We start from the raw sequence: 22,850 nt of genomic DNA on the forward strand, positions 1-22,850 counted from the left end.
CTAAGGCCACAAATAAAACACTATGCACGGTTCTCACTAAAATAGTGTCAGCATCAAGAACAGATTGGGATCAGCAACTACACTCAACACTATGGGCATACAGGGTAGCTTACAAAACATCAATAGGAACAACACCATACAACATGGTGTTTGGCCTAAATGCTATACTACCCATAGAGTTTTTAATCCCAACTCTACGAGTAGCAACAAGCTTGGAATGGACAGGGCATGAACTCTCTTCAAGGATTGATGATCTTGAAAAGCTAGATGAACTCCGCTTGCGAGCTGTCGCTTCAATCTATGCTAAAAAGAGAAGACAAAAGGAATTTTTTGACAAGCATGTGCGTACCAAAGAGTTCAAAACAGGTGATTACGTACTTGTTTATACCTTGAAGCAACATGCCAAGAAACTTAAAAAGCGAGGGATGGGACCATTTGTGATTAGTGATCTATCACAAAGTGGAGCTGTCAAGCTTGCTACATTTGCAGGTCAAGAAATGCCAAACTAGATTAGTGGGTGTCAAGTGAGGAGATATCATCTACCACTCACACAAGAGATGCTCCAACAAATTCATCAAGGAAAGCAAAGAATGAAGGAAAAAGAGAGAGTACGGGAGGAAGCTCAAGCCGAAGCACAAAGCCAAAGCACAAAGCCGAAGCACAAGAACGCATTGCAAAAAGATAGCTTCTGCGACAACAACAACAAAGTGGACCACCATTGAGAATCAATGCCATTCGACTGACGAAGTTGGAGGAGGAAACAGTGGAGCCAATAATTACAGTCAAAGTGGGCAACAATCAAGTTGAATCAACAGCTTTGCTTGATTCGGGTGCTCAAGCAAATTTGATCTCTTATGGATTATACCAACAGCTCAAAGTCACAGATCAACTTCATCCTGCTCCCCAAGTGCTGGACAGTAGCACATCACACCCATTGAAAACATTAGGATGGACTATATTGCATGTACAGCTACATCAATATATTTACCCACACAAATTCTATGTGGTGACAGATGAAAGCACACAACACCCAATGATGCTAGGGAAACCTTGGCAAAAAGCATACAATGTCTAGATAGATTGGAAAGCAAAGGCAGTCAAAATTCAACATGAACATGAACAACAGGTGATAGCTTTTGCTCAGCAATACCATCATGATCAACTGCAAGCCATGAAATCGCTGGCAATAAAGACAAAATCACACATGCCATCAAAGAACAACATGAAACCTGAGACCAACAACCAGGTAAAAGCCAACCATGCTAATTACAGACAGCTGAAGTCACCGGCCACAATGAAAAAATCTAGGCTACCAAAACAAGGTAAACAAGAATGGATGCGGAAGGATAGAAATGCAATGGCGGGAAAAAAACAATGTAACAACTGGATTCCAACAAAGCAGACGGTTCAACCCAAAACCAAGGTCATAAAACAGATATGGATCCCAAAGAAAATGCTTAGCCATAACCCAAATGTCACTCACATTTGGATACCAAAGCAAAAGCCAAACGAACTCCCTACGGTACAAGCAACAATGGAAAGCAGACATCTGCATGTCAACAAGGAGAACCGATATATGTGGAGGCCGATGAAAGACAAACCAGTGGCAAACAAGAAAGTGCCAAACCATCTACGAAAGTCGGCAGCAACAAAATACCAATGGAAAGCCAAGGCCATAAGGCCCATAGCTATTACATCCCAGCCAATTCTATCCTCAGAAACAGCTACGACTCCATCAACAGTGTCGGCAAAGCAATTGCCTCTTGCCAAAAAGACAATTAAACAGAGAGCAGTAGAGTTACAGCTGCTACTTGCAAAGAAAGAAGGAAGCCTCGATGGAGAATGCCAATAAGCATCTTGCTTATTCCCTTCTTTTGCACAGCATTAATTTTTCCATGCATTGACCGAGTATGCATAAAATAGGGCCACATTAATCGGCCAGGCACTAGCACAACTTTTTCAACCTATGCACGGCACATACTCCGAGGCGAAACCTTGTCGACCGGGAGGACTCCGACTAGGAGGGGGGGGGGAGGCTTCTCAAATGTGGAACCAATAACAGAAACAGCAAAAAAAGGGCATGATTTTCGACTATTTTAAGGGTTTATGTTTGATTGCAAAATTTTATGGAGTAACCCAAGTATATATGCCTTTATACAGCATGAAGCTACAGGTATGGGGGCCAAACGCCAAATCAAGTCCCTAGGTGTGTGTATATAAGTAGAAATATCCATTTTTTAGGCAAAATATTGGTAAAACGGAGAAATCCGGCCATAAAAATTGCATGTGAGTGTATATAATGTGTGGCGGTGATGTTTGTGATCTATTATGATTTTTGGGGAATTTTGGGATTTGATTTGTTATTTTCCTTTTAATTTTGCTAATTTTTGGCAGAAAAACTTCAAAAATACAAAAAGCAGGTGAAAAACAATCGTAATGAAAAACGAAAAATATGGGGATGACTTGTGACTAAAGGACAACTTATGGTACATTGGGGGTGCAATTATGAGACTGGAGCGGAAAGCGTGTTTTGGCCAGGTTTTGACCGAAATGCCAAATTTCTGGTAAATAGAGCAAACGGAGTCCAAATCAAGAAATTTTTGAGCCTAAACCACATCTCGCAAGAAGATAGGAGCACATGTCAAATTTCATGAAAAGTGGTTCGGGGACCTCCATTATAAGAAATTTTCACCCCATTTTTAGCTCATTCTCACTATTGACTTTCTGGAGAGAGCTTCTGCCACCTAGAGCGGACCGACCTTCCAGCAGCTTCTACGACGCGCATGTCTACCCGACCAGCTCCAGACATGAGAGGTAGGCTCACCACCCTGAGCTTTTCGCGCATGTTTGTCATTATGTCGCGAAAACTAGCGTAGAGGTCACACACAAAGCGAGCGGTAGAGACTTGCAAGTAGAGACGGCGGCCTAACGGCTAACCTGAAAGCAACAAGACTTCATCGGCAGCTTACCCTAGTCTAGGAGACAAATCATGGATAGCCAAAGGTAGTGGGAAACCATCGGGAAAAACCCTAATTCCCAGAAACCCGCAAGAGGCCACCAAATGGGAAATCGGCGAAACGGCGACCAAATGCTACCAAAATTCATGGGTAGGAGCATCTCGACATGCTCGACAAGTCCATATGATCCGCATGACCAAAAAGTGACCCGAAGCGGCACTAAACCTCAGAAACGACATCAGACACACAAAGCGTCAAAATGCACTTGCGGCCAAACCGCAAGTCCGTTTGCCACCAAACTTCACGAGCGGCTTTCCTAGACCACCAACAACCAAGTCCTATGGTGGTAGACCACCACAAATCACCAAAGGTATGTAAACGCAACCACGGGTGCTTCTAGAGCAACAAATTGCCAAATGGAGCTCCGGTGAAGCCAAAGTCGACAAAAACCATACGGCAAGGATCCCCAAGGGATTGGGAAGCTATGGAGACCAACATCGAGAAATTTCATCACCAAAAAGCACTCCAAAAGTCAAAAAATGGATCGGAGGCTCTGAAGTCCACAGAGGGAGTTATACTCTATCCATTTGACTTTTTTGTTGAAATTAGGCTCAAAAGGGACTTAGGGGGGCAAAGGGCAAGCACTGGGAGCACTAGCACTGAAAAAATCACCAGGAGACATCCTATGCGTAGGATGTCTCAAGGGCACTTTTTGGCACAAACCTCATCAATTTTTTCCATGCACATGTTGTGAATGACATTTACAAGCCATACACCAAGTTTCATCACATTTGGACCAGATTTGACCTCATATGCATGGAAAAACGCAAAGTTAGGGCATAGAGGAAATAATGGGCCATTGACCTACTAAATCTTGTCCAAATCTCATGAAACTTGCACAACACATTCACATACACATCAGCAAACAATCTGTGTGGTCAGGGAGTCAAAATGATGAAAAAGACATCCTACGCGTAGGATGTCTAATGGACCTTTTTGGCATGGAAGGGATGTTTTGTCATTCCAAATCTAATTACCTCATCATCAAGAGCCCATATGTCAAGTTTGAAGCCATTCTAATCACTCTTGATCCCCAACACCTTCAAGATACACTTTTTGAGCCCAAAAACACATCACAGAGCCCTACAAGCATCAAATCTTATCCAAATTCAAATCCAAGAACATGGCCATGTTCCATAGGCTAAGGACAACCCACAGAACAAGTTTCATGTAATTCTGATGAAAAAGACATCCTACGCGTAGGATGTCTTCAACATAAATTTAGCCTTCTGTGCAAGAAATGACATCATAGGAGCCAATACCATGGTGCAATGGCCCATATACCAATTTTCAACCCATTTGGACATCAATTGCTACCTATGATGGACATTCTACCCAAATTGTGACCTAAAGCCTGAATCAGCCCAAAAATCCACTTTTTGATATCCAAATTCAAATCCAAGCCTATAGCCATGCTCCATGAGCCTTACACTACCTGCATGTCAAGTATGAACCAATTTTAAAGAAAAAGACATCCTACGCGTAGGATATCTAGATGAAAATTTTTGGCCAGATTTGCATTGTGAGCACATGCACAGCTTCACAAGTTCCTTTTAAGCTATAATTTCAGTTTTCAAGTCATTTGGATAAGTAAAACTCAGTTTCGCAGCTAATATGGAAAAAACGCTAACTTTGGATTACTGAGTGCAACAGGATCTATGGCAGCCTCGAAGTCACCAGAAAAGAAGAAAAGAATGACAATCAAAGATTATCTGGATGAGGTGGAACCTTTTGTCATTCCAGATGGAACACCAAAGCCCACAAGCACCTGGATACAAGAAGATCTGTTAGAGTCAAATGACCTAAAGATCTACCAGGGAGTGTTCAAAGACAATTAAGGCAATGTAATAGAGCTACCAATGCTGCCAAGAGAGCTCAATGAATTTGTACGAAGCAAAATGGCCGGCTACTTGGAGAAAATTGACCTCCATAACTATTTCGAAGCAATACCAGCAGGGGTGGACATCAAAAGAGTATGGGAGTTTGTAACAAGCATCAAAAAGGATGGAGTGGCCAAGGTGACATATTTGCAAGGCAGACCCGATACAGAGATCATAATCACGGAGCGGGTTGTAGCCCATGCACTAGATCTCTCCAATCAGGGAGACAGTGTGACAAAAAGAAGGGATGAAGCCAAGGTGTACAAAGAGAAAAAGACAAATTACACCTTTGAAGACATTGCCAACCCAAAGGTGGCAATCATGAGCCAATTGTACAACCAGTACTTCCACATGTGCACGAAGAGGCCACAGAAGTACACGATGCCGCCAGGTGCAATTGACACAACGTTTACTTGAGCAATGGCAAAGGGCACCCCAAAGATAATCAACTATGCGGCATACATACATGACAGCTTGGTAAAAATGGGCAACAAAAATCCAACCTACATAGTGCCAGGAGAAATGATAACCAAGGTGGTTTATGCAGCACTACACGCTTAAGGAAGGTGGCCTGATCCCCCATCTCAAAATGATTGGCTAAGGGTAAAAGAAGACAAGGAAGATGAGCCACAAAGAGCACCAAGGGTGGCTACGAGATTGAAAAGACGGCTAGAGCCAGTTGAAGAGGAGCAACCCGAGCAGAAGAAAGGAAAGAAGGACTTTGCTCAAGTGCCGGCCAAAGAAACCAGGTCTCAGAAAGCGGCAAGACTGGAAAGGCTGATGCAGAGTTTCCGAGCAGAAAGAGCCCTCAATGGTGATTTAAACGAACTATGGAAGCCATCTCCCAAGTCTATGTCCGGATCATCAAGAAAAGTGCAGAGGGACTGCTTTGAAGATTATATCAAGAATTTTGAGGTTCTTGATGCTGCAGCGGAAAACATTCCCCATGTCCCTTTCACCGAGGAGGAAGTGGAGCAGATAAGGCAGACACTACTAGATGAACAAGAAAGCCAAGAAAGGGAAAGGAAAACAAAAGCAAACAGGGACCTAAAGGGCAAACCGGCAGTTTTACCAGATAGCCCTAAACCCAGCCCACCGCCATCACCACCGCCTGGCAGCCCTCCACCAGAAGATAAGGAGGCTGAGGACAAAGAAGAAGAAAACCAAGATGAGGAGAAAGAGCAAAGGCAAGAACCTGAGCCAAAGGAAGAGGCCAAAACAAAAAGGACTAGATGAGGCCTATTATGCATTTTTGGACCTGCTAGATGCAGGCTATACAAGGGAAGAAGCCGCCACACTTGCATTCGACTTGGCGAGGACAGGGCATAAAGAACAGATGCCAGGCATTCGGCTAGTGGAGCTAAAAGAAATTGCTACCGACACGGTAGACCTACGCCCGCCCTCTGATGACTGGGACGTGGTGATGACAAAGCTAGCTGGAATACGAGCACAATCTATGGCATTAGAGAAAGAAATGATAACTCGAAAGGCCACCGAAGAAAAGACCAAAATGGAAAGGGATTCTCTGCAGGCACAAAGCCAAGGGAAAAAAGAGAGAGAAGCTGACCTCCAGGCCAGCTTGGCAATGGCTCTACAAAATTGCCAAGCAAAGGAAGAAGCAAATGAGGTAGCAGCAAAAAGAATACAAGCAGCTGAAGAAGAGTGCCTGCAGCTTAGCAAGTCATTACGAGATGCTGAAAAAGAACGAGATAATCTGACACTATAGCTGGCAGAAGAAACAAAAGAAGTACAGGCCATGAGAAATGCCAAGGAAAAAGCAGAGATAGAACAAGAAGCAAGCCTGGATGAAGTCCTTGAGCTCGAGGACCAATTAAAAGTCGAAGATCAAACCATCCAGAGGCTGCCAGCATCACCTACTAGAGTTAGAGCTACGAGCTCGACTCAAATCATTTCTGACAGTCAAATATATGAAGAGCAGATGCAAGAAATTCAGAAGGAGCTGACTCTCGAGAAAAAGCAGAGGTTAATGATGGCTGAAGGTTCTATAGCAATGCAAACAAGAATGGAGGACAGCTAAAAAGCACTACAAGAAGAGGTGGAAAGCATAAAGAAAAAGCTCGAGGAGGCGGAAAGAGTAAACGCTGAGCTTAATGACCTCCTCGTAAATATGGGCGGAGAAGCTGAAGCGGAAAAACAAACACTCCTCAGGCAAATTGAGGAGTTAAAAGGACAGCAACAATCAGAGGCAGAAAGCTCAGGGCCAGCCGCCAATGAGGGCATCGAACTCGAAAATGTGGCAGATCCTATGGACACACCCATGCAAGAGGAAAGCATAGAAAGATCCTCTCAAGAGCCGCAGGATCTAACACAAGAAGAGGAGGAAAAATTGTGTAAGGCAATAGAGGCAGAGCTAAGAGAAAGCGCAAAGGAAGCCTTGGAATGGGATCAGAGGGTCTTCAAATCTATGACCATTCAGAAGATTGACGCCAGCAATCTCAGGCGTGAGTGGCTTCAGCCCTCTCTCCCATATCCATTGTTGAAATATGAGGCAGCATCAATAAACAGGCGAAGCAGAGAAGAGCCAACAGTCCCTCTCTACAATGCAAACACCTCGAGACCAGAAGGAGTTAAGCTCATAGTGGATTCTCAGCCAAAGTGGAGGAAGGCTTGGCTTACCAAGTACCCACAATACCTAATCCACTTGGTAGAGGCACCTAAACATATCAGAGACAACCTCAGCTTCTGTCCTCTACCAAGGGTTAGGACGTGGAAGACACAAGAAATCTTACAAAGAAGCCAATCCACTTGGCTGAACTACCCAAAGCTGCCGGGCGTGAAGGCAGGTGAGAGAATAAGTGTCCAATACATGGTGAAAACCCTCACGGGTGCCATAAAGTTGTTCACTCGCTCACCTGACCTTACATGCATTATGATGAGAAAAATCTACAGAACCATCCTAGTAGTGTTTGAGACCTTCAAGCCAGGCCAGGTGACCGACAGCATATTCTTCTTCCGGGACACATACAGATGTGCTTATGATGTCACGTCAGCCTTCCAAGGAGGTGATACATGCGTTGTATCAAAGAATTATGTTTCTACCATCCTATCACCTCTAGGATTTTGAAGAAGCATTCTATACGGGGTTCTTCACCATGAATACAGATATCTTTGGCCCCACAATGCTGAATCTACATGCAAAGTACGAATCACTGCTAAAGATGCGGGAAACGATAAGATGAAGCAGCTTATCAAGGCCATGTCGGGGACGACATGAACAAGGAGGGGGGGGGATGTTAGAAGCTGGACACACCCCACGGCATCTAACTACTCGACGGACTATTATTTTTGTAATTATTCATTCATTGAGGAAAACCCAAATTTTCACCTTGTAAATATTGGGACTTACAGAAGTTTCCAAATTGTATCCCAGTTTTGATAGTTAGATTGAGTAGATGGTTGATTTTGGAACTTTAGGGTTTGAGAAGTTGTAAGGTATATATACCACTTTTGACCTTAATGAAAAAACCTTTTGTCATTTTTAAAACAATTTTGAAGTCTATGAGTGAGCGTACTGTGTACGAGAGAGAGTGTGTGAGCTTCTTCTTGACGCTACGTGTGCTACGGTGGTCGGAATCGAGTGCGGAGAAGTGCAGCGTGTTGCCCCCGACTAGAGCTATGCGCCGATACCAACATTGCACGCGTACGGTCCGGCTTTGAGAGCTCCTTCTATGAGCTTCATCGGTTTTTTGGGTGAGCATACGTTATCTGATTTCACATTGCAGCATATCCACGCGTTCACATTGAGTAGAACTATACATTAGGCACTTCATATTTCAGAAAGGAAGGCCTGCAGATTTCGGCCAGACATCCTACGTGTTTCTGCACCGGGTGTTTTCGGTTGTGATTTTGGTTCATAGACCTTAGGGAGAGCGGCCTATAGGTATTAGTAGGGTCTCCTTCAAGTTCTATGGTGTTTCGAAAGTGTTTGATGGGTGTTCGGCTCTAGCAAGCATTGTAGGAAGTTTCCTCTTTTGCACTCTTGAAGGCTGTGACTTAGACAATTGGTAGGGACCTCTGTAGGAATTAGTTAGGAGTCGGTCGAGTGTAGGTTGACACCTTATGCTTGCTTCCACGCGCCTGCGGGTTGAGCTTCGTCTTTAGCTGACATTACATGTTTGGTGAGTTCTCGTTGTGCTGACGTCTGTCGCGGTGTATCCATCCAACAAAATACATTGTAGAAAACGTGTCCACCAATATCTGCATAAAGTACAAGTTTAGACCGAGAGATACTAATCACAGTTTTTTTTAGTTCTCACATTGGACTTTGGGTCAAGTTTGAGCTTGTCTAGGTAAAGTATAGGAAGTTTTGTAAAGGCTCAAAGAATTTTGATCACAATTGAGCTAAAAAGTGATGCCAAAGTTGCTCTACTTCAACAATTGGTAAGTGATGGTAAGTACATCAAAACTCATCCAAATTTATTGAAACTTGTAAACATACCAACCTTAACATACCACTATATGTGGGAATTGTCAAAAGATCAAAATCTTGCAAATTTGGGCACCTAGATAATAATCGTGCTAATTATCTTGCGCTTCAAAGTTGTAAAATTATCATCAATTGAGCATACCACACGTGGGACCATTTCTTGTTGAATTGATGTTTTAAAATTGGTGTCATAGTGAGCGATATTTATGCCAAAATCTACTTAAGTCCTTCAACATCTACAAAAATTGGGTTAGAAACTTGAAACTTGATCCAAACCAAGTGAAACTTGTAAAGTGACCTATTCCTACTATATACTAATGTGGGTCAAAAACTGGGAAAACTCTTCATACTAGGCCAGTAGACAATAATCATGGTTATTATATCCTTGGCCAAAACAAAATATTCTTGAACTTTTCTTGAAGGAACCTTGATCTATGATAGCAATAGAGTACATGTGCCAAATTTCAAGTGATTTGGAATAGTTTTGAATGAGATTGCCGTTGAGTATCACAGTTTGCAAACTATTGAAACTAGTAAAATTTCATGCAAAACTAGTCTAAAGTTGTTGAAAACTGATTCAGCTCACCTTGACCGCATCTACAACAATGTGTATCATCAAAAGTGCAAAAAGATGCTTTTATGGGATAGTAGATAATAACCATGCTTATTATCTCTTGCTAACTAGAGTGAGAAATTTTGGTTGCCTATTCTATAGATAGCTTGAAAAATTTGGAGTTATTTGGACACTGTTTGATACTAAAGACCGAGTTTTCAAAAATTGAGGGTTGTAGATTGATCCTTAGGCCATTTTTCCAAATTGAATGAAAATTTTAACTATCATGTTTGTATATGCTTGTAGAGTGCGGTAGATCTTGAGTTATTGTGACAACTTAGGAGTAAGAAATGGAAAGCCCATCTTAGGATATTTGCAACTAATACACTAACTAGCATCTGACTATTTCATTTTGCATGACTTGGTGAAATCAAGCTAGAACAAAAAAATAATTCAAAAAAAAGATTTTTGATTATTTAATTAGATTGATATTGTCAAACGATCAGGTATTGAATTCTATCAAGCATCATAAGTCTTTATGTACCTTAGTCGAGTATTAGCAAATCAAGGATTCAATAGAGAAACTGTTTGACCATTACAGCTTATGGGCACCCACCTAGTTGGACATAGATTTTGAAGCCACATTTTGGTACATTGTATTTTATTTTATTTTTTCAAGATCCATGTACATGAGCCGATGTAATTTTAATCTTGAAGCTACAGATTCTTGAGTTAGAAATGTCTCATCTTGTATGTAAGGCCCAAGTAGTTGGCCATCAATGGCCATTTTTAAAAGCCCTAGGTACTTAAGCCAATGGATGTGATTTGAAAAGGAGACAATCTTTGTATAAAGAAAGAGCTCTATTGTACGTGCTTCCAAGTTGCTTCTCACCTCCACTTTGTAATGAATATAACTTTTGATTGGATAATCTATCTCAAATCCTAAAACTTGTATTGTGGTCCTCTTCTCTTGTTCTTTCGTGAAAGTGTAAGCATTTCAAGTTCTATCATGGTTTGTGACTAAGTATTTGTGAGCCTTAACTTCAGATTTTAGTGCTCTACACTTTTTTTTATGACATTTTGACTATAAGAGAGTGTTATTAGACCTTATGGTGGACTATTTGGATGGTTTTGGTGTAGTTTAATTGCCCTAGTTAATGATAGATCGTGATTTTGGTACCTTATTAGATAGCTGTCAAACTTTGTAGACTTGTTCCCTTAGACCTAGTAGACATTCCCCAAAAGTTCCATGGCTATTTAAATTTGTTTAGTCATTAAGATAGCATGATGATCAAGAGCGATGCGATAGGATATATGCATCTTTTTTATTTTGAGTTGTTGATTTGCTTATCAAGATTGACTCACTTTCTTGTTAGGTTTACTTGTTGAGGTTGACAACCTCAAAGAGTCTTTGTGTCCCATCCGAGTCACTTCCCTGAGTATTGACACGAGTATGTTAGTGTTAGAAATCAATGCTATGGATGTCCATCTCACGATGACCTACTAACATTGGCGTCGTTGCCGAGGAATGATCCTTAGGTGGTGAGTGACCTAGTGTGTATTTAAAGTTTTTGTTATCCAAAGATTTGTCATCCATTTCATACATATAGTGTCTGATAGAGTTTAGAGTCAAGGGACTAGCTAGATCTATTTTTGAGAGATAAAGAGAGTGTGAGTGAGATAGCCAAAGGCATTTCATTCTTCAAATTTTTTCACTGCTTTGAGAGTGTTGTTCTATTTTTCATTACGACTTTTATTTGCATTCTTTTGTTCATTTTTTCTTTGGTTTCTTTTCAGCACATAGGAGTAGGGTAAGTAGGAATCATCACCGTCAAATTGGGCTAAAAAGATTGAGGCGAAAAGGTAAAAAATTCATATTTTGAGCAAGAAGACCATAATTCTAAAATATTTAAAATTTGATGGTAGAGACGTGAAAGCTGACCTAGAATCAAAAAGAGGGTACCAAAGAACAAGACTAAAAATTTTAGAGGATTCTATGGTGGGACATGGATTACAATCCCCAGGGAGAGATTGAAGCAGCCTTATGTTGGTCTTGAGAAAGCCAAGCACATAGAATTAGTTGAACTAGGAGAGGAATCAAATCGTTTTATATTGCCACTGACCTCACTGAGGAGGAAGAGCATCTCTTGATAGCCATGCTCAAGGATTATGGAGATGTATTTGCATGGTCATACAAAGATATTAAGAAAGTAGATCTAAACATCTTTCAACACACAATACCCCTTAAGAGCGATGCAAAACCTCGCAAGAAACATCCCTATACATATAATGAGACCTCAATGAGACCTTTGCAAAGAAGATCAAGGAGGAGATAAACAAGCTTAAAGTAGCAGAGTCTATTTATGAGATTGAGCAGACAGATTGGGTTTAAACAATTATGATAGTACCCAAGAAAAACAGGAAGTTACGAGTATGTGTGAATCTCAAGTAGGTAAACATAGTTATGATATGATACAACTATCCCCTGCCTATTATAGATCATGTGATAGAATGAGTTGTAAGAAAAGGGAACTTATAGATTTCTGTTGGAGGCTCGCCATAGCATAGGCAATCTCCCACAAATCTATCAATCCGGAGAGAGAGAGAGAGAGAGAGAGAGAGAGAGAGAGAGAGAGAGAGAGAGAGAGAGAGAGAGAGAGAGCATGACCTGGCTAGGGCTTGGAGGCATGACACAAAGAGTGTGCGAGAGCATCATCGGATGCAAAGATTGAGAAGATTCAAGAGCGTGCATCCTCCAATGCAAATAGAAATCATCCCAAATCAACTAATGCTAATCGCACATCAAGCATCAATACAAGCAATCATCTACACACATCAAGCAACGAAGTGAAACACACTAATCTTAGAGTCTCTCAAGCACAACTCTAATTACATGCATTTACGATTAAGCACACAAGATCGCATTCAAATCGGCCACCCGAACCATGCCAATCATGGTATCCAAATCAAGTCACACATAATCAAATTAAGCTCAAGGCTTCTTAAACCTACACACACACACAAGCACACCATTAGAGGACAACTCTAATCCCTCAATCACGAGTACGCCCACTCCACTTAATCGAGAGAGTTGGTTAAGGACTCCACTAATCGGAGTAGCTTAGCATAAGTAAGAGTTAGATTAGAAAAGATCAACACTTCAAAACAATGAAGGAAAGTAGAGAAACATGATTGACAACATAATGAAAACTAGATTAATTAAGACAAGATTACACTAATTACATGTGATTAGCACTAGCCTTCCAAGAATGGACATTAAGCTCAAAGGCTAGGCCATCAAGACCTACTCTAGGGAGAGAGTTCTCAAAAGGACCACTCCAGAATGACCTCTTTGCATAAAAGGGTTCCTTAAAGGGCATGCACCACAAACCCTCCTACTATGGGATTCAGTTGAGCTTTCTGGTTAGCATATACAACTTTGGAACTCCCAAATGAGCCCAAGACCTTATACAATGTGAATAGAAAATATTGTGTACATCCATAGCATATCCCCTGCTTGGTGCATGCTTGGTGCAACTGTTAGCCACTGCTAACACTCCCCCCTTCCTAATTTGGCACACATCCTCGTGTGCCAGTGAAGCAAGACACGGTGACATGGTAGAAAGTAAGTCCATGGAAGAAATGTTGAGCTGCAAAACATAAGAACAAGTAATGAGCATCAAAGGCCACCACGAATGAATAAAACATGAAGCATAAATGAACAATCATGCAAAGTGATTTTTTGCTTCTAAAAGATGGATCAATCATAGCCAAAAACTAAACAACAAAAAGAAAAAAAATACAAACTATTGTGAAGATTAAACCACTTGAAATTTCAGTTTTATGCATGAAACCCAAGCAATCAATTATGACCCTAGGCTAATGAAAGTTAATAAACCTACTAGCCTAAAAACTATGTGAAAACTCTTAATAAATCATTCAAATCTATCATGTCTATGGGCTATAAAAAAAGCTCCTCATCTATTAGTACATTGTCAAAGTTTTTTGAAGCTCATGGAAGTTTTGATTTAGTCATTCATTGAAAATTTAAAGCACAATCACAAGGCTACCACCCCAAGGCAAGTCTAGGTGCGACTCTCAGCTCCTTGAACCCTCAAGAAGGTGTTCCAAAAGCCTATTAGCTTACCAAGGCGACGGCTAACCCCTATCAACCTAGGGCATCGGTTTAGGGCCTTGACCAAGCGAGCCAAGATGATTCCCCTCGCCTACCAAGTGCCAATAAGGAGCTAGGCCTCACATAGACACAACATAACATAGAATTTTTATTTTCATGTGCCTTAGTAGCATTTTTGCTACTTTTTTGGACACTTCTTTGCTTCATGGTTCATTTTTTAGCACATTTTTATTGCTTCCTTTATGAGATACTAATGGCAATTAGACTAAAAAAGACTAAAGCCTAATCATAGCCCTAGGTCATGACAAAAATGACTGGAGTATTAAGACTATCACTAAGAATCTAGTACTAGCAAGAAATGAACGTACATTAACCTAAGGTCAAGACCAATTACCTATGATTAGCACACATAAAACCTAATTTTTTTAATGAGTTAATTTTCACAAAGCAAAGTGTTGAAACTTTAAAATGCCTAGCTTTCGAACATGAAAAAAAACCATACCTTAGAAGCAAAATTTCACTTAAACCAAGCAAGAGAATGAAGAGATCAAAAGAGCAAAATCATTGTAATAGGACTAATATTTGAAGTTCTTAAAGTCGAAAAGAATGTAGCAGGGCATATCTTTCGTTAGCACGATTTGAAAGATTGTTGAATAGTCTATTAAATAGAACTTATACGAATGAGTTGAAATATTAAGAGAGAACATATATTCTTTTTTTTTTTAATAATACACTAAAGACGGATTTGATAAAGATTAATGAATAACAGATAGTTTGTCTATGAACAGTAAAATTGAGATTTTTATTAATATCAATGTTTTATATTTATGTGTTTTAGCTTAAAATGCATGGGTAGGCTTAAAATAAGTTGTAAAAGTAGTGGATACCCAAAAATAGAGATTTTATGAGTCGCGACCTAAAAGTTGCGTTTTTAGCCAAACAGAGACGTTTTTCGCAATTCTGTCTACGCTGTCTTGTAGACCAGACCTATTCCCGTCGTTTTGAGTACCTAAATTGCTCTGTTCTGAGTTCGTTTGTAAAAGTTATGATGAAAACAAACAGAAGGCAGCAGCAGTGTAATGTACACAGGGACAGACAGACCTACAACATCATACAGTTCTCCCTGCTATCAACCAAGAAGTGGATTGTTTCTTCATGGTAGAGTATGGCAATTGAGATTATGAAGGTATATAATTATGTTTTTTTACTTTGATTATCATGTTGAATTGGTTGCACGAGTATGTTCTTTTGGCTATTTTGTAGGCGATGCAGAAATCAATGTGTGAAACAGGATCTGTGCAAAGTGTCATGATAGAAATCTAACCTTTACGGATCGCTTAGCGATCACGTTCTTATATTATTCTCGCAGGTATACTTGGTACGAAAATCGTGCAGGCTTTTCGAGGAAAAGAAGGATAAAAGCACGACGGGTGGTGCGTTTGGGGATCATTCACCATTCTCTCTTCTACGAGTGCGAGTGCGAGTGCGAGTGAGAGTGAGAGTGCGAGTGCGAGTGCGAGTGCGAGTGAGACGCTGCATGCAAGCGAATTGAAGCTCGGGGGTGGTCGGGAGGTTCGAGCTCCGTACAACGGTCGTTTGGGGATCATTCACCATTCTCTCTTCTGCGAGTGCGAGTGCGAGTGCGAGTGAGAGTGAGAGTGAGAGTGCGAGTGCGAGTGCGAGTGCGAGTGAGACGCTGCATGCAAGCGAATTGAAGCTCGGGGGTGGTCGGGAGGTTCGAGCTCCGTACAACGGAGTGCGCCCATATATATATTCAATTGCTCCTCTGTTGTATCAAACACTATCAATACAAAGATTTCTTCCTCTGTTTTGCTGTCTATCTCTATTATTCGGTTCCCGTGACAATTGGTATCAGAGCAAGCGGTTGATTCTGGACATGGAAGGATACGAGAGGAGGATGAAGGAGCAAGAAGACCTGATTCGGCGACTATGAGAAGATCTGAAAATTGCAAATCGAGAGTGTGCTGAGGCTCTGTAGGGCAAAGCAGCACGAGAGCTTGATATCTATGTAGACTTGATGGCCAACATGAAGGTGAAAACCATGCTAATCCACCTGCAAACAATAATCATCGTGGCGGCGCTGGGGTACCGCCAAAAGAAACGATGACGATATGGGAGAAGCGACAACCAAATCATTCTTAACGAAGGCTAAGCTTAAAGAGTTTGATGGCATAAGAAAGATATGCGAAGATTTAGAAGCGTGGATTGAAGAACTCAAAGATTTGGATTATACTTTCAATATCGAGAACATGACCACGAGACTTTCGAATGCTCGAGCAAGGTGACCGATAAGACAATACGTACCAAGATGGCTCAATTGGAGACTTTTGGCGATGCGTACGATAAAGGTAAGTCATCTACCCCTTCTTTGTGATGTTTTATGTCTTTGATATGTCCTTTGAAAGCTTCTGTGAGATCGAATTTATGCGTAGAAGTTGAGATTAAAATTTGAACTTCTTAATTGATTTGGATAGTATTCATTGCTTCTTATCGTTTAAATTGATTGAGAAATTAAACTTGAAATTAAATCGAGAAGTTAAAAGACTTGTGGACTTAACTAGTGGTAATAATAGTTCCACGAAAGAGTTAGTAGAAAATTTGTTTTTTTTCTTTGAAGAGTTGAAATCATAAAGATGATTTCTATAACATAAACATTGATATGCATGATGTTATCATTGGTATCAATTAGATCATTGAAAATCATGTTTTGATTGATTGTTAAGAAAGAAAAATATATCTTTAATCATTTGATGATGATAAGTCACGCTCTTTGTGGAAAGAAAGAGATTCTAAATCTAGTTTTGGCAATGAAATTGATAAGGTGACTTAGATAAGAGTGTGAGACGTTGCTTGTGTTTGCTTGTGTGAGACGTTGCTTGTGTTTGCTAATGAGATTAAAGAGAATCTGGGGATAAATATAAAGAGACAAATCGAGAATTTATTGAGGATCTCTTACATGAAGTTAAGGATGTGTTCCGGACGATCTTCCTGGTATACCTCCGCCTAGAGCGGTAGACCAACAAGTTAAGATTGAGCATAAGAGGATGCCTGGTGACCTTCAACCCTTAGACATTCCTTTATAGAAGTGGGAGTGTATATCCATGGACTTTATCATTAGACTTCCTACTACTCGTGGAGGGTATGATTCGATCTTTCTAGTGGTAGATAGACTCACAACATAAGCTCACTTCTTTCCTGTAAAAATAACTTATACTGCATTGACCATTGCATACTTGTTTATGAAAGAGATATTTTGTTTGCATGGCATGCCCAAGAGCATAGTGTCTAACAGAGATTCTAAGTTCACTTCTCATTTCTGGAGAGCGACTTTTGACTCTATAGGTACCCAGTTACGCATGTCTACTGCTTTTCATCCTCAAACAGATGGGGAAACGGAGAGAGTGAATCGTATTTTAGAAGATATGTTACAAATGTCTGTCAATGAAAACCAATCTAATTGGAATGAATATCTGCCTTTGGTGGTTGAATTTGCATATAACAGTTCATATCATTCATCTATTAGGATGACTCCGTTTGAGGCAATGTATGGCTATAACTATCCTACACCTATTCATTTTCGTAATTCGAGGAATAAAGTAGAACTCTCACGTGAGATGCTTGAGAAAATGGATAGCGAGTCGGCCAAAATCAGGGGGAATATTAGAGAATCTCAAAAGAGACATAAACCGTATTATGACAAGAAACATCGTGTTGTGGAGTATGAAACTGGTGATATGGTTTTTTAAAGGTTATTCCTGAGAAGTCTCATTTGATTCTTGGAAATGATAGAAGATTGTCTCCACGATTTGTTGGTCCATTTAAAATTTTGAAGCGCATTGGTTCATTAGCTTACAAATTGGAATTGCCTTCTCATGTTAAAGTGCATCATGTATTCTATGTGAGTTTATTGCAAAAGTATGTTCCTAATGTGCATCATGTTTTAGAGGACAACTCTAAGTTGAAAGATGACGGACCATTGACTGTAGAATCAGACTTAGTACTAGATAGGCGTTTTAAACATATGAGAAATAGAGACATTGTGAAAGTTTTGGTTAAGTGGCAGAACTATCCAGTAGAGGATGCATCATGGGTTGATCTTAGTGTTTTGCAAAGAGAATTTTTCTCTCTTTAGACCAACTCTGAGGACAGAGTTAATTTTGATAAGGGGAGAATGTAATAGGACTAATATTTGAAGTTCTTAAAGTCGAAAAGAATGTAGCAGAGCATATCTTTCGTTAGCACGATTTGAAAGATTGTTGAATAGTCTATTAAATAGAACTTATACGAATGAGTTGAAATATTAAGAGAGAACATATATTCTTTTTTTTTTAATAATACACTAAAGACGAATTTGATAAAGATTAATGAATAACATATAGTCTGTCTATGAACAGTAAAATTGAGATTTTTATTAATATCAATGTTTTATATTTATGTGTTTTAGCTTAAAATGCATGGGTAGGCTTAAAATAAGTTGTAAAAGTAGTGGATACCCAAAAATAGAGATTTTATGAGTCGCGACCTAAAAGTTGCGTTTTTAGCCAAACAGAGACGTTTTTCGCAATTCTGTCCGCGTTGTCTTGTAGACCAGACCTATTCCCGTCGTTTTGAGTACCTAAATTGCTCTGTTCTGAGTTTGTTTGTAAAAGTTATGATGAAAACAAACAGAAGGCAGCAGCAGTGTAATGTACACAGGGACAGACAGACCTACAACATCATACAGTTCTCCCTGCTATCAACCAAGAAGTGGATTGTTTCTTCATGGTAGAGTATGGCAATTGAGATTATGAAGGTATATAATTATGTTTTTTTACTTTGATTATCATGTTGAATTGGTTGCACGAGTATGTTCTTTTGGCTATTTTGTAAGCGATGCAGAAATCAATGTGTGAAACAGGATCTGTGCAAAGTGTCATGATAGAAATCTAACCTTTACGGATCGCTTAGCGATCACGTTCTTATATTATTCTCGCAGGTATACTTGGTACGAAAATCGTGCAGGCTTTTCGAGGAAAAGAAGGATAAAAGCACGACGGGTGGTGCGTTTGGGGATCATTCACCATTCTCTCTTCTGCGAGTGCGAGTGCGAGTGCGAGTGAGAGTGAGAGTGAGAGTGCGAGTGCGAGTGAGACGCTGCATGCAAGCGAATTGAAGCTCGGGGGTGGTCGGGAGGTTCGAGCTCCGTACAAAGGAGTGCGCCCATATATATATTCAATTGCTCCTCTGTTGTATCAAACACTATCAATACAAAGATTTCTTCCTCTGTTTTGCTGTCTATCTCTATTATTCGGTTCCCGTGACAATCATGGAAGGATTACACCTATTCATGCTCTTTGAGCATCCTTGAGCAAGCATCCTTTGTGTAGAGAAGTCTCTTGATCCTTTTTATTTGCAAAAAGAAGCCTTTTGAAGCTAAGTGTAAACACATGCTACAAAAGCCAATTATTGAAATCCAAAAGCACACAAAAAAACATTAATGAATACCTAAAGCTAGGGTCTTACATACCCGAATTTTCCAAAGGGAAAAAACCCAACGGAAAAAAGTGCCTTTGGTTATGCACATGATGCTCTAATGTAGCAAATTTATGCATACATAACAACCATGAGAGATAAAATATGCTTCTACATAAGCACATTTGACAATTTTTACCAACTCTCATGCATGATTCAAAAGTCGATTAATTTCTAGCTCAATGAAATATGGAATTTTAAACAAGCCAAGAGCTGAAAATAATGCAACTTTTGAATGAAATGAAGTAGCTCTTGAAAGCCAAGTTTTACAATTTAAAGATTTTCAAAAAGTTGGCTAACAACTAGCTCAATAAATTTTACAATTTCTAGAGCAATCTTTGAGCTAGAGATGACTACAACTTGATGAAATGAAAATGAATGGCTCTTACTAGCCAAAGTATGTACTTGAAAGCTCAAAAGTTGGCTAAACACTAGCTCAAAATGAAAAAATTAACTTTTGTGACATGGCTATGAGCTAGCATATATACAATTTTTTAATCCAAAGAATTGGAATGGCTCTAACTAGCCAAACTTTGCAATATATGGCAATGACGACCCCTCCTTGGATCAATGAAATCACACTCCTGCCACACCCCTTCAAAACAACTCAAATGTTAGTGCTTTTAATCATTTGTAAAATCAATACAAGCACTAAAAATATGCTCAATCGATCACAACCCCCAATGCTCTCTGTTGGCCATTTAAAACAAGCTCAATTTTAGTACTTTGAAATGTTTTTTATTCAACTCAAGCACTAAAAGCATGCTCAATGCTATCTCATGGCCATTTAAGAATCTCAATTTAGCACTAAAAAAATATCGAGCAATGCCAAGTTCAAATTCTAGCGCATTCTTCATTCACACACTGCTCTCCCATGTTCATCCAAAAAAGCTCGATTTTAGTGCTATGCAAGGTTTTACATTTAATTCAAGCACTAAAATGTACGAGCACTGTCATTTCCAAACATAAAGTCCCGACCAAGCAAGCACAACTCATAAATCAATGCGACTCTCACATGAAGCTCATATGCATGCTAAAAATGATTTATTTTTATTTTTATTTTTTTTCTCTGTAGTGCAATGAGACTTCAATCATATCAAGCACATAGGCAAATTTTTGGTGCAATAGCTTTTTTTTCTTGCTCAATCTAGGCACCCACTCAATGCTCACATCCAGCTAGCTCTCATATCGCATGCATAGCAAAGACAAAACATAAGACGAAGTCATTTTTCAAGCTCCCTCAAGTACCATATCTAGCAATATACTAGTACGCAAAAGCATATTACATTAGCCTAAAGTAACACAAGAAATTCATGCTCATCAAAGCAGGTTTCACATACCAAATTCTCTCGTTGACGAACCATTTACTCGAATGCAAGGGAGGTCAGGTGTGTGGGAACGTATGCTTAGCTTTTTATTTTATTTTTAAAATTTAAGTTTTTTTTTTAATTTCCTAAAAAAGTATTTTGCTCAGTGCGATGGCTGTAGCTACGGGGTCGCGACTCGCCAGAGAGAGAGAGAGAGAGAGAGAGAGAGAGAGAGAGAGAGAGAGAGAGAGAGAGAGAGAGAGAGAGACAGAGAGAGAGAGAGAGAGAGAGAGAGAGAGAGAGAGGTGATCATCTGTGTGTGTGGGGGCCTGCATGAAAATTCGGCAGCAGCAGTAGCGATCGATGTGGATAGTGATGTTGGACAATGCAGAGGCAAGCAGGAGATCCTGATCCAAAGCCAAAGAGAGGGAGCATGTGTGTAGGTGTGTGTGTTGATTCCGGCCAGGCAGGGCTTTTATATGTTCTTTGAAGGCGTGCAGGTTTGAAAGCCTCCAAGGTGGGCCACTGGGTCTTCGTCTGTGGGCAGGGACAAGAGGTTTGCCGCCCTGTCAAAGCATGGGCCGACCTCGCATGGTGAATCGGATGACAGCGAAGATATTGAGCTTCTAAATGTACTGTGTGGGCCTGGTCATCACAGCGATGGTACTGAGCTTCTGAATGTACTGTGTGGGCCTGGTCATCACAACGATGGTATTGATCTTCTGAAAGCATGGGTTGAAGTCTGACGGCAACCAGTGCAATTGCGTAGTCCGAACCGTGCATTCAGGCCATTTGTTAGTGTCTAGAGGACTTGGGGAGCAGCTGTTTAGGCGTTGCGAGAGAGATGGAGGCTATGGTAATTCAATGGTTTATTGGCGGCTCTCCGGGTCAACAGGCAAATGGGCCGAGGCATATGCTCCAAGGAGGTAATGGCCACTATTGACACCACTGTTTGTGTGTGTGTGTGTGTGTGTGTGTGTGTGTGTGTGTGTGTGTGTGTGTGTGTGTGTGTGTGTGTGTGTGTGTGTGTGTGTGTGTGTGTGTGTGTGTGTGTGAAGACGCCAAAATTGCAGGAGACCCTGGTGGGGTTTGGTTTCTTGTGAAAAAAGGGTGTGTGTGAGTTGTGTAGCGCTACGAGCCACGCATGGCAAATCCAAAAATGGGTGTGTGTGTGTGTGTGTGTGTGTGGTCAAGCCAAGGTAAGTGGGCAAGGTAGGAGACAAAATCTGATTCCGTAGCTTTCGCAGTCAGGCCAGGAACAGGAACCCGCCAAGGCAACCAATTGACATGCAAAGGCTTTTCCTTTATTTTTATTTTTTTGTTTTGTTTTGTTTTGTTTTTTTGTTTTTTAGGGGAAGCTTCCCATGACAAGGTGTTTTGACTATATGTCGGCATGAGTAAGTTTGAGCCACGGCAAGCAATGTATGTCGAAGAACAAGTGTATGTGTGTATGATGAGTGTTGCATCACTAGACATCAATGAAATCACGAATTGAGTTGTACCCATGACCGAGAACAAAAGAGAGAAGCGTGAGTATATCCCAATGGTAACTCCTTAGATAAGGTCTTAGTAATGCATTGATCTATTTCAATTTAAACTACCATTGTTGTCATTTGACATTTGGATCACTACACCAAAATATCTCTCAAAATCATTTGATCAATACACGCAAAAAGTTGATTCAATAATAATTCAATTTATTCTCTTTTGGACATAGTGTCTTTGATTGAGAGTAATTATTCTATGCACCGATTTGACATTAAAACCTATCAATTGGTTATTGCACAATGCATATACACTCAATGAGAACACAAGTTCTCATCGGCCAATCCAACTTGATATTCAATCATTGCAAAATTTCTCATATCTAATATCAAAATGACTCAAATCCCATTTGGATCTGTCATTTACCGTTTTACAAAGCTTCAAGCTCGTGATAATGGTAACTCATGGACGTACAAATTAATCAATTTTTACCA

At 40.3% G+C, this 22,850-nt stretch overlaps 1 protein-coding gene across 1 annotated transcript in view; it reads left to right on the forward strand.

The window, feature by feature from the left end:
* LOC147451035 (xyloglucan-specific galacturonosyltransferase 1-like) overlaps window positions 1–21,617 on the forward strand; it is an 88,133-nt gene extending 66,516 nt beyond the window's left edge. The window contains exon 2 of the mRNA XM_086520567.1: window positions 21,381–21,617. Within this exon, the coding sequence (XP_086376693.1) occupies window positions 21,381–21,617 (237 nt within the window). The remainder of the gene's footprint in view (window positions 1–21,380) is intronic.
* Window positions 21,618–22,850: the final 1,233 nt, after the last annotated feature.

This window comes from Adiantum capillus-veneris, chromosome 9 (genome assembly GCF_014529385.1).
Source record: "Adiantum capillus-veneris isolate H3 chromosome 9, ASM1452938v2, whole genome shotgun sequence".
NCBI lineage: Eukaryota > Viridiplantae > Streptophyta > Polypodiopsida > Polypodiales > Pteridaceae > Adiantum > Adiantum capillus-veneris.